At 43.6% G+C, this 12403-nt stretch overlaps 1 protein-coding gene across 2 annotated transcripts in view; it reads left to right on the top strand.

The window, feature by feature from the left end:
- The window catches only part of Atp10d (ATPase phospholipid transporting 10D (putative)), a 100765-nt gene that overhangs the window by 47209 nt on the left and 41153 nt on the right, over positions 1-12403 (top strand). For both annotated transcript variants that reach the window (NM_001427806.1, XM_063273341.1), the window contains exons 10-13: positions 3278-3519; positions 8036-8224; positions 10992-11601; positions 12116-12222. In NM_001427806.1, coding sequence (NP_001414735.1) covers positions 3278-3519; positions 8036-8224; positions 10992-11601; positions 12116-12222 — 1148 coding nt within the window. The remainder of the gene's footprint in view (positions 1-3277; positions 3520-8035; positions 8225-10991; positions 11602-12115; positions 12223-12403) is intronic.

Below are 12403 nucleotides of genomic sequence, written 5' to 3'. Positions count from 1 at the left end.
AGACTGGCTTATCAAACAAATAACAGAAAGACACAAAGAAAAAATAAGCTAGCATATTGCTTCTTAGGCCTTTCATTCCCTTAAAAACTGGCAAAGTTATTACAATAAATAAAATGTAAAAACACTTTATGAAGCAATTTGCTCCAATCAATATCTTATTCAGTAGCTCTTAGGTTAAATAGACACAGCCACCAACCCAACAAGCATGTTCTCATTTTCCTCTGAGGAATATTTTAATAATAGGTAAGAACACACACACACACACACACACACACACACAGAGCTACTCTCACAGGAATTCTACTGGAGAAAGTCATCACAGATAAATAAATAGATAAGTAGTGATCAGGACCTGACAAAGAGTTAGAATAAAATGGTGTGACATATGATGATTGGATGATTAGTTTGGACTGTGTGGCTAAGCATGACCTTTTCAAATGGACATTAGAGTCTAGATCTGAATGACGAAGGACTTCCAGGCCAAAGGACCAACTACTCTTCAGGCCCTCATGATGTTGTGAGCTTTCACACTTTGAAAGAAAGTAAATAAGGCCACCGAATCTGAATGACACGAAGAATATTGAGCAGTGGTTCTCAACCTTCCAATGCTGTGACTCTTAAATATAGTTCTTCATGTTGTGGTGACCCTGACCATAAAATTATTTTCATTGTTATGCCATACCTGTAATTTTGCTATTATTATGACTTGTAATGTAAACATCTGTGTTTTCCAGTGATCTTTTGGGGGTTGTGACCCACAGGGTGTGAACCACTGATGTAGAAGAAAGAGGGAGTTTCAGACTATACGGAGCTATTTAAGCTAGGAAGAAGAGCCTGAGTTTATTCTGAGGGGATCCTGAGGCAATCATCAAGTGATCTTATTCGATTTAGCTTTAAGGAAGGGCACTCTTGGCTGCCATTTGATGAACAGATTTCAGATGAGGAAAGAGACTAGTTTTGAGGCCCTGAATTAGTTCACTTAAAGATGTTGGCAACTTGACTGAGATAATGGAAATGGGTCTGGACACTCAGGGCACGTGTTTGATGGGTAACGGACATGTGCTGATGAGTGTCTGGATGTGAGAAGGCAGTGAAGGGTCCAGAGTCTAGGTTTTTGGTAACCACTTAGGCAATAAAAAGATGAGGAAGCCCAGAGAAAAGGTTGAAGAGGAAATCAGAAATAGCCCAACTGTAACCAGGCGGAATCTAAGGTTACTGTTATTTATTTACTTATTTATTCCTCAAGTACTTCTTGAGTAACCTATGAGTTACTACACTGGACTCGGAGAACATATTAATGAAACACGAGTGTCTCTGGCCATTTAAACTGTATGTTTTACAGGATGGTATAAAATAAAAATTGTGTGGTAATGGCAAGAATAGGATCAGTGGCAAATTAGTGGGGCCCTACCTGAGGAATCTTCACTGATAAAAGAGAAGAGACCTGAGGGAGGTCAAGGTGTGAGCCATGTCCATCTTATAGAAGAGCCCGTGGCCAGCCAATGGCAAGAGTCTGTGGAGAGGTGCATGGATGAGTATCGATTCTAAGAGGAGGTCAGAGTTAAAGATGCAGTTTGTTCCCATTGTTAGGGTCATTGTCACTATGATGAAACATGACCAAAGGGAGGAAAGGGTTTAATCGGCTTACACATCCACATCACAGTTCGTCATTAAAGAATTTGGGACAGGAACTCCATCCGTGCAGTGACCTGGAAGTAGGAGCTGGTACAGAGGTCATGGGGGATGCTGCTTATTGGCTTCCTCAGCCTGCTTTCTTATAGAACCCAAGACCACCAGCCTAGGAATGGCACCACCCACAATGGGCTGGGCCCTCTCCTATCGAGCTCTAAACCGGGAAAGGGAATAACATTTGAATTGTAAATAAGAAATAACCAATTTAAAAAAGATGGAAAAAGAAATAAGAAAATGCCTTCCAGGCTTGCCTACAGCCAGATCCTATGGAGACATTTTCTCCTCTCTTGTGACTCCAGCTTGTGTCAGTTGACATAAAACCAGTACTCAGGTTTGTAGGCTGAGCATAGAGACATTTTGTTTCAAAGATCAGACTGTATGAGAACACCAGGGAGAGATGTGTAGATGAAGATGGGCAGGCAGCCCAGAAGCTTGCAAATAACTGAGGGATGGGAGGAAGGTAACTGGAGACAGGGTATAACGTAGTGTCAGAGTGCTTGACTAGATGCTTGAGGCTCTTAAGTTTAATACCTAATGTAACAAAAAGACAATCACATAATACATACATACATACATACATACATACATACATACATACATACAGCTTAGTCTGTAAAAACCCTTGCCTTGCAAGCACGAGGACCTCAGTTTAACCCAGAACCCACATCCCACCACTGAGGAGGTGGAGACAGGCAGATCCTGGAGCTTGCTGGTCAGGTATTCTACCTTCCACAGTGAAGTCTAAACCAGTAGGGGTCCTTGCCTCAAAACAAAAAAAACAAAACAATGAATCCTGAGAAGTAACACCCAAGGTTCTCTGACCATCACATGCATATACATACATATGTATCTCTACACACCCTCATATGTGTGAGTACACACACACACACACACACACACACACACACACACACAAATAAATAAACATGTATGAAAGACAGTTAGGAAAACTGAACAGTGAATACCATTAATGTAGATGAGAAAACAGGTAAGAATGATACCAGAAGCCCTAAAGGGTATTTCCAGAGGAGTTGACTATTACTAAAGGTTCAGATCACACACACACAAACACACACACACACACACACACACACACACACACACACACACACACACACACAGTCACTCTGCTGGGTAAAGGTGGAACATGGAACATGTAGGTGACCTTGAAAAGAGGTCAGTGGAGAGTTAGGAGAGGAAGCCCTGAAATTGGTTGAGGGGTGACTGGTGTACTGAAATTCAGATGCAAAGAGGAACTGCTTGAGGACCCAGAGGACAGACAGGATCCGGATCACAAGTCGGGGGCTTGGCATTTAAAACAAGGAAGGCTGAGTTGTGCCTCACCATAGGGTAGCTGACTAAGAGAGTGGACAGAGATGCAGACAAAACTAGACCTAGAGGTGGAAAAGGAAGGCGCTTCCTAATCCACCGTGTCCTCTCTCCTCAGTAGGGATGGGGTAAGTTTATTGACTGTGGATTCTCATGGGGAGAATGTGGAGGCTGGGAGAGAAAGGAGGTGGTGTGCATAGCTTAGGAGCTACCGTGTCCAGCCTGCAATACTCAGATGGTGAATTTTATTCTGCAGCCAAGAGGCTTGAGTCCTATCAGGAAGCTGTCTCCGAAGAGGAGGAATGCACAGATACTCTCAGCGGCTCCCTCTCCCTCGGCAGTGTGGCGAGACCCAGAGCCCAGAGCTGCAGGACAGCTCACAGTAGGCTTCCGGGAAAGCCCTTGGCTCAGCTCTCCGGGAGCACCTCTGCTGTAGGAAATGGAGAAGGATCTGGAGAAGTGCTTCATTCCAGACAGGCTGCATTCAGTAGTCCCATTGTAAGTGTGACGTCATCACCACGCCCTGGACAGAGTGACTTCCTGCTGTAATAACCCATAAAAACCACTGCTTTTCTTAGTAAAATGGGTGATGTTGTTATAGTTCAATACGATGGTGACACGTAAGTTAAAAAAAATACAAAATTGAGATTTGAGGTAATTTACTGTTGAGAAGTTGGGTATTATTTCTGAAAAATAAAATATTTCTGCTTAGAACTGATTATATCAGAGCCTGAAGAAGGCTATCCTGACATAACGATAACAGCTAACCCTAAGAACCATCAAGGCAACCAGAATTGTCTTGGAGACGTGTATGTTTGTCTAATTAATAGGTCTTTTGATGTCTTTTTTATTACTTTCTAATCTTCCTCTGCATTCCACGAAAACTAGCTCTCTTTCCTCATATCTAACTCCACAAAGGGCACTTTCCGGGATTTTTATTCCAGAGCTCAACAAGTGGTTTGTGTCATAGCGACAACTCTTAGTCATCCCGTATTCCTGCAGAAGTAGTAGGTCATGGAGAACATGGGAAACAGAAAAGACGATTGTGTAAACAAGTTAGAAATCAATACTTCCACTGAATTTAAAATTTCCTCTCCGAAAGGTTCACTGCCTTCTCAGCCTTTCATATTTCATTAACACCTACACTTAACCAAGATGGAGATTTCCCACTGTGAGGTCAGTAATAACTCAGGCAGACACCACAATAAGAAAAGAGCAGCTATCAGAACCGTTGCTACAGCATGGTTGTTGCCTCATTTTCACGGCAGATACGTCGCATAAGCAGATCCCAGGTGTCCATGTCTTTTGACTTGAGAAAGCCTTCAGGGCATCTCTAGGAGCTTTGCAAACCTGCCCTGAAATGTGCAGCTGTAAGTAATGGCGTGGCCACCGCCAACTCAGTTCCGTGGCACTCAGGAGGCGACACCCCTAACAGAACAACCTCTGTATTTAGCAATCTGTTTTGAAAGGCCTAGGTTTAATTTTTCCCTCACCACACACAGCTTTTATTTTCTATAGTCATTTTAACCATATGCCAGGAAAAAAAAAATATATATATACTCTGTTCTCTGTGATACTGTCTTTACTAGTCGTCCACTGCACTAGTACATTTTCTGCACATTTGAAAGAAAACAAGTGTTAACTCACATCTAGTTGGTGGTGGCCCAGTGCTGGCTTGCCCCTCCTCAGTTTTCTGACTAGGCCTCACTCTTCTGTGGGCATAGTTACTTCTGGAAACCATCTCCTCCATCCAAAACATCCTTCCCTCTATCAAATCTGATGCAACATGAAGGGAGGGCTGTACTGAAGAGTTCTCTGATTCTTTGTTGTCAACCTCCAGGTTTTCTGAGTGAGTGTTTTTCCATTGTCCGTTTGTCTGCATAACATTGGCTTTATTTCTATACCTGACACTGTACCATGACGACCTTGAGAGCAAAGATTTATTTTTTAACCTTTGAATCCTAACATGTAGCACAGAGCCTGCCACATTCATTTTCAGAACAGTATTTTGGAAGGTCGTTGATCGAATCTGATCACCAGACCTGGCCTTTCCATAGTTTGTTTGTTTCCACTTGCCCTCTACCCCAGTGTCATGTGTACATGGAAATTCAAGTACAGGAAAAGTCATCGGTGTGAAGCCGTACAAAAGCTTCAGCAAACAGCAGGGAGAGTAAAGGGGGCCAGATTTTTCGTATTTAACTTGGATCTAAATAGAGAGAAAAATAACAGAAGGTAAAAAGGCCTGAAGTAGAATGCCTCGTTGAGAGCCAGTGGGAGCACGTGCTTATTTTCCAAGGGCAATGACTCTGTCTTGTTAGTTTCTCTACTCTTCCTGTCTGGAATATAAGGCCAGCGAGTGTTTGGTAGTAGTGTACAATAAACTTGGGCTCCTTATGTGCCAAGTACTGGGTTAGGGATTTAAAGACCGCTAGAATGTGGTCCTTGCCTTAAAGGGACTTCTAACCTCTGCAGAGGGCACTGTTTAAAGACAGCTACTTCAGACATGGTTTCATGCAAGATGGCAACGGTTGTCTAGCACAGCAAGGGAACAAATGATCTCTCATATACCAAGGCCAGGACAAAGATGGCTCTCTCTGGTCTTGGGGAAATAATTACACAGACATAGTCATTTAGATGAAAATCGTACACGGCCATTTTGCACTCTCTCCTCAACTTAAGAGCTCTCTCAGTCATGAGGGATTGAGTTATTTGTCAAACTCAGTAGAGTATTTGTTTCTGGAGCTTCCTTTTGGTGTGGATGCCTCCCTACATCTTCCTGAGGGCTCTTCTGTTTATATTCCTTTATGGTGGTTCAGTGTGTCTTCTGTGGGGCCAACTATCTAGAAAGACCCAGCTTTACTTTGACAGTTCTTGTCTGCAGAGTCCTGTTGACAGGAGTATCTCTTACGTGACTAAATACACATGCAGGACTTTCCCTAGCTTTAGTATTGCTTCTGTTGTTGTGCTCACAGAACAGGATTTCAGCTCTGTAGTCCTCTACTTGCTGAATTTAGATAGAACTCAAGACTATGTTGTGACAGCTCATAGCATGTGAATTTTAAACCTGTCATGGCCCTGGTAATCTGAAAGGAGAGTCACTTGAAAGGAAAGAAAGAAGAAAGATAGGCAGGCCAAGGAACCCCTCATTCCAGGGTTGGCTGTCAGCAGAGTCGAGCCGAGACCTGAGGGTAGAACGTGTAATTGCCAGCACTGTACTTCTCTCATCGAACCCGTGATCACTCTCACCAAACGCCAGAGCAGAGACATTAGACATGATACCCCAGTTTTTTCCTTGCTTTTAAAATAAAATTCATGACAAGAGCAACGTCGAGTTTGAGAGAATACAGGCCCGCGTGACAAGGAGGGCCTGGCAAGGCCCTGAGGCAGCCAGCCACATTGCACCCGGCCAGGAGGCAGAGCTGATGCTCGGCTGGTCCTCGTCCTTTATTCTGTCTAAGAACAGGTCAAATGGGATGTGCCACCGGCATTTATAATTGGTCTTTCCTCTTTAATTAAACCTTCCTGGACACCCCCTATCAGACAACCCATTTCCTTAGGTAATTCTAAATCCAGCTGAGTTGAGAATGAACAGGATCCCCGACATGGTCATGGGAGTACAGTATCACGTGACCCTGTGGCACTTTTTTTGTTGTTGTTGTTGTCTTAGTTTTGTTTTTATTGCTGTGAAGAAACACCATAACCATGGCAACTCTGACAAAAGAATACATTTCCATGGGATGGCTTACAGTTCAGACATTAGTCCGTTATCATCAAGGCAGCATCCAGGCAGACATGATGCTAGAGAGCCTGTGGCACTTTCTAATGTCAGGTGCTGCTCCTGGCCTCTTTGCTGCAGTGTGCTTTGCTTATCAGCATCCTAGACTCCCTGTAACACAGTGGTGCTTCTTCAGGCACTTCAGGTGCTGTGATTCTAGGCAGTACTGTCTAAGCAGACTAAATGGTGCAGTGTGAAGACAAGGTTTGTACGATGACATGTTTTAGTACTCTCAACTGAGTCTGAGATGCACTCTGCCAGAGGAAACGGGGTTCCCGCACCCCACTCTGGTGACAGAACTTCTTAGAGAACATCCGTACAAGGAGAGGACGGCACAGTCGCCAAACGTATGTGCTAGTGAGAAAACTGGCATAAGTATCCTGGCTGTGAAATGTCCACTAGTCTCCTAGCCTATTTATGGTTTTTTTTTCTTATAGAAAGTTGTTTTTATATATGAATGAATGACTTGAGCAAAAAAAAATAATTTGTTCAATACTCTGATAGGAACTAAATTTCACTTTTGAAATAATTGGTTGTTGAGTAAAATACAGTCATGGTAGAATTCTAAGCTCTATAAAATGCGTGCCTGCCATTATGGATGTCAAAGGGAGAATCCTTTCAACTAGATTTTCATAGAAGATGGTGTTTCTATGTCCTATTTAACTGAATAGTCAAAATATTCTCCATTTCTAACATCTAAATATAGATTTACATGTGCTTCATTTTATTGTTTGGTTTCTCAAGATACCATATGCAGTAAACTTCACAAATTACACTTATTGGGGTGGTGAGATGGTTCAGTGGGATAAGGCGCTTGCTGCCAAGCCTGGCTGCCTAGATTCGATCTCTGAGCCCACAGGGTGGAAGGAGAAAACCAACCACCTTACACTGGTTTCTGATCTCCACGTGTGCTTTAGAACACGAAAGAGTACACACACTCACACACACATTCACACACACACACATACACACACACATACACTCACACACGTGTGCACGCACACACACATTCACACACACATTCACACACACATTCACACACACACACACTCACACACACACTCACACACACACACACTCACACACACACACACTCACACACACACACTCACGCACACACAGAAATAAATAAATATGGGAAAAAATGAAAATTTAGTTTACCATCGCATGCTTCACTTAAATTCCTATTATAGAAGCCTTTGATGTTCACGGCAATACTTTCTCATATTGTCTCTTCAGGAAACAGACGTGGTACCAGATACCAGACTTTTAGATAAATTTAGCCAGATTACCCCTCAGCTGTTCACCCGCCTGGATGGTGCCGCGCAGAGCGCACCCCTGGAGACTTTGTACATCATGGACTTCTTTATTGCACTGGCAATTTGCAACACGGTGGTGGTTTCTGCTCCGAACCAGCCTCGCCAGAAGGTGAAGTTAAACGGGGTTTTCTCAGCTGGGGATGCTGTGGGGGTTTACATGCATCCATATTGGGTTCGTTATGGGATGCTGATAAATCGGAAAGCAGCAGGAAGAGCAGGTGTATACCATTTCCTCAGGATCTGTTCTTGCCTCTGCACTTACCACAGTTATTGGTCCTAACGTGGTCAGTCCTCTCAGAGCTTTGAAAGCTAGGAGCTCTTGCTCTGTTCTTCTGTATTTCAAAATCATTGATTAGTTAGTTAACTGATTAGCTTTGCATCCTGACTGCAGTTTTCCCTCCAGTCTCCCCCGCCTCACCCCCATCCTCTCCTTCTCCCTTTCTCCTCAGAAGAGGGGGGGGTCTCCCATAGATATCAACCACCCTTAGCGTATCAGGTCTCAGTAAGAGTAGACACATCTTCTATTGAGTCTAGAAGAGGCAGATCACTAAGGGAAAAGGGTCCCAAAGGCAGGCAGCAGAGTCAGAGGGAGCCCCTGCTCTCACTGTCGGGAGTCCCACGTGAAGACCAAGCTGCACATCTGTTACATATGTTCAGAGGGCGTAGGTCAGTCTTAGGTGTGTCCTCTGGTTGGCGGTCCAGCCTCTATGAGCCCCTATGGGCCCACCTTAGTTGATTCTGTAGGGTTTTTTGTGTCCTTAACCTCTCTGGCTCTCACAATCCTTCCTCCCCTTCTGCAGGATTCCATCTAATATTTAGTTGTGGGTCTCTGCATGTGTTTCCATCAGTTGCTGGGGCTGGAGAGCTGTTAAAGGCTAGGCTCATAATCAAAAATGTCCCTCTGCATCATAAAGACGCCTTGGAAGGATTTCACCGGCATTACAAAACCAGTGTGCGGGGCTGGGGCTGAGGGTGGGGGCGAGCCTAGGGTGTAGGCTTACTCTGGGCTTACTCTGAACGTTTGCTTTGCCTTCCTTGCCCCACTAAATTAGAGCTTCCCGTGAGGCTTCTGAGCCCTACGACATCATAGGCATGACATAGTGAAGCATTAGTTTAATCGCCATGACGGTGACAAACTTTCTTCAAGTGCCAGCCAGATTTCCTTTAGCTCAATCTATCTATAAACCAATTTGAGTTCGACCTGCCAGGATTCAGAATTTCTTTAGTGTAGCTGTGCCTAAGAGGTCATGGAAAATTTACGAGGAAAAACCACTGGTGATCTATCGCAGTATACTAGCGTCCTGGTATAGCTTGCCTTTCCCACACAGCCACTTAAAATTCAATTTACAGCAAAATCCAATTAAATGTTAATGCTCCAACCGATCATTTTCTTTTGGCAACTTCAGAGGTGGGAACTTTAACATAAAAATAATTCACTTTCACTGAAGCCGCACCTGATCAGAGACTGTATTTAACACAGTGTTGTCTGAGAAGATGCTCTAAAAAAAAAAAAGCGATTATGTAATTAGAGAATAAATGAGATTTTGAAGAAAATGTACTACACGGTATTTTACACCTGTTTTTCAAGTTGGTGATTTTTTTGGCATTTTTCTCTCTACGAAGTATTGTAGATTTATTCCTAGAGGGTATATGGCTGTATTGCTTAGAATAAACTCTTGGTGGGCATGAAGACCCCTGCTTCTCCCAGATTCGTAGGGTAGTGAGAGAAAGGAAGCGTACGGAATGATACAAAGACTTCCCAGTGACAAGGTGCAGACTTTGCCTTATGTCTGAGCCTCTGATAAAGCAAAGAATGACCAGCAACAGCCCCTCGAAAGCCATGCTATCAGTTACCGAGGAAAACGTTTAAATTCGCCACATACTTTTGAATGAATAAACTTTACAATCTACTGGGTGATCTTTCGTGATAGGCATGAAATTATAAGCTTAATCCCTGATATTAAAAGAATAAAAGAAGGCAAAGTATGAATAAGAACAAACTGCATACTAATAATAGTTAAAATCATGTGATGATGTGGTTAAGTCCCTCTTCACTAACTTCCACACACTGCCCTGTTTGGTTATAACCTTTTATAGACTCTAAAGAGAGAAAAGAAAAATGCACCTCAAGCCCTGAACTTTTGAAATAATTTACCCATGCTCTATAAACTTCATTTTAAAATACATTTCAAGAAGAGGTCTTTGTTTTAATATTAAATATTTAGCTAATTTGAATTTTTATTTTAATGGTGATTAATTGTTTCATAATTGATTCTTTGAGGCAGGGTCTCATTAGGTAACATTGAATTTGGGGGTCCTTCTGCTTCTGTCTTTCAGGAGCTGAGATTATGTGCAAGCACTACTATGCCTCATTCAATCTGCTTATAATCGTTATTGTATATATGTAAAATTCTTTCTTTCCTTCCTTCCTTCCTTTCTTCTGTTTTGTTTTGTTTTGTTTTGTTTTGTTTTGTTTTGTTTTGTTTTGTTTTGTTTTGTTTGAGACAGGATTTCTCTGTACAGTTCTCACTGCCCTGGAACTCACTCTGTAGATCAGGTTAGCTTTGAACTCAGACATCAACTTTTCCTCCCAGGTACTGGGATTAAAAGCATGCATCACCACCCCCCAGCTTTAGAAACAATTCTGTAAGGAAATCCAATATTAGCATTTTGTACCTAAATAGTTACAGAAATATACAGCGTCACCACAATGTGTAACGTCGTTTTTCCTGGTGGCTTTTTATTTGTCTTCCTGCTTGCTATGGAATTTCTGGGGAGGAGGCAGGTTGGCAGTTAAGACAGTGGGAACACTTTCAGGACTGTAATGACCTCATTTTGGACTTGTTATTAAGAACTTGTTCCATTGTCCTTCCTAGATTGGGCTCTCCTCACTGGGTGGAATGCCCATCAAGTCCTTGGAAGAGATTAAAAACATCTTCCAGAAATTGTCTGTCCGGAGATCAAGTTCACCGTCCCTTGCGAGCGGGAAGGATTCAACCTCTGGGACTCCCTGTGCCTTTGTGAGCAGAATCTCTTTCTTTAGTCGAACAAAACTGTCGCCTCCTGTGGAGGACGAGTCTTCTCAGATGGATGAAATTCCCCAGGCCAGTAACTCAGCTTGCTGTACAGAATCTGAGGCAGAAAACAGTGACGTTGGACTCCCCATTGACTCAGCGGAAGCCCTGGATGGACCACCGCCCTTGGCTTCCAACCTGTGTTATGAGGCGGAGAGTCCAGATGAAGCAGCCTTGGTGTATGCCGCCAGAGCTTACCATTGCACTTTACGGTCTCGGACCCCAGAGCAGGTCGTGGTGGACTTTGCTGCTTTGGGTCCATTAACATTTCAACTCCTACACATCCTGCCCTTTGACTCGGTAAGGAAAAGAATGTCGGTTGTGGTCCGGCATCCTCTTTCCAAACAAGTCGTGGTGTATACAAAAGGCGCTGATTCGGTGATCATGGAGCTGCTGTCCGTGGCTTCCTCAGGTAGGTTTACACAGTTGTCATGGTGATGGTCAGACGGACTGGGGAGTTTGGGGCCACGCCCACACTTGGAAAGAAAAACTGCTTGAGTTGCTGGGAAGACCGAAGGGCTGGCGCTGAGATCTTGGCTTGTTTACATCTGAAACCCATCCTTAGCTGTGTCTCTGCAGTTACCTATTTGGTCTTCTGGGGGAAAATGGGCATCACAATAATATCAATCTGTATGAAATTCAGGAAACATCTATTGCCTAAAAAGGGAGGAGAGCCCTGGAGAGGCTAGATAGCGCTGGCCCTTCACAGCAGCGCCTGTTTCAAAGCTTCAGTGCTTCCTCTGCGCAGGAGGAAAAGAATCAGAGTGAAGAATTATGCAGCTGGATTCCTTTCCTAGGCACACATCTGAGACGCAAAGCTAGAATACCTTTTGTTTCTTATGGATTAAACTGTCATTTTTAGAGGAGGAAAAAAGGTCTAGTTGCACAGGCTGGCGGGAATAATGATTTTCTGTTCCTGGTTTCAGATGGGACAAATCTAGAAGATCAACAGATGGTAATAAGGGAGAGAACGCAGAGGCACCTGGACGAGTATGCCAAACGAGGCCTGCGCACTCTGTGTGTAGCAAAGAAGGTGAGACTGCCCAGTGCACCCCAGGCCTGCTTCTTCTGGTTACCCATCATTACTGAAAATGAGTGTGTGTGTGTGTGTGTGTGTGTGTGTGTGTGTGTGTGTGTACCGGACCTCAATGCAAACCCAGCTACCAGGGAGGTCCCCCCCAACCCCCCAGGGTCCCTTTTTACAGCCTCTCCAT

This window comes from Rattus norvegicus, chromosome 14, assembly GCF_036323735.1.
Source record: "Rattus norvegicus strain BN/NHsdMcwi chromosome 14, GRCr8, whole genome shotgun sequence".
NCBI classification, from domain to species: Eukaryota; Metazoa; Chordata; class Mammalia; order Rodentia; family Muridae; genus Rattus; species Rattus norvegicus.
This window is presented reverse-complemented; position numbering and strand designations above follow the sequence as displayed.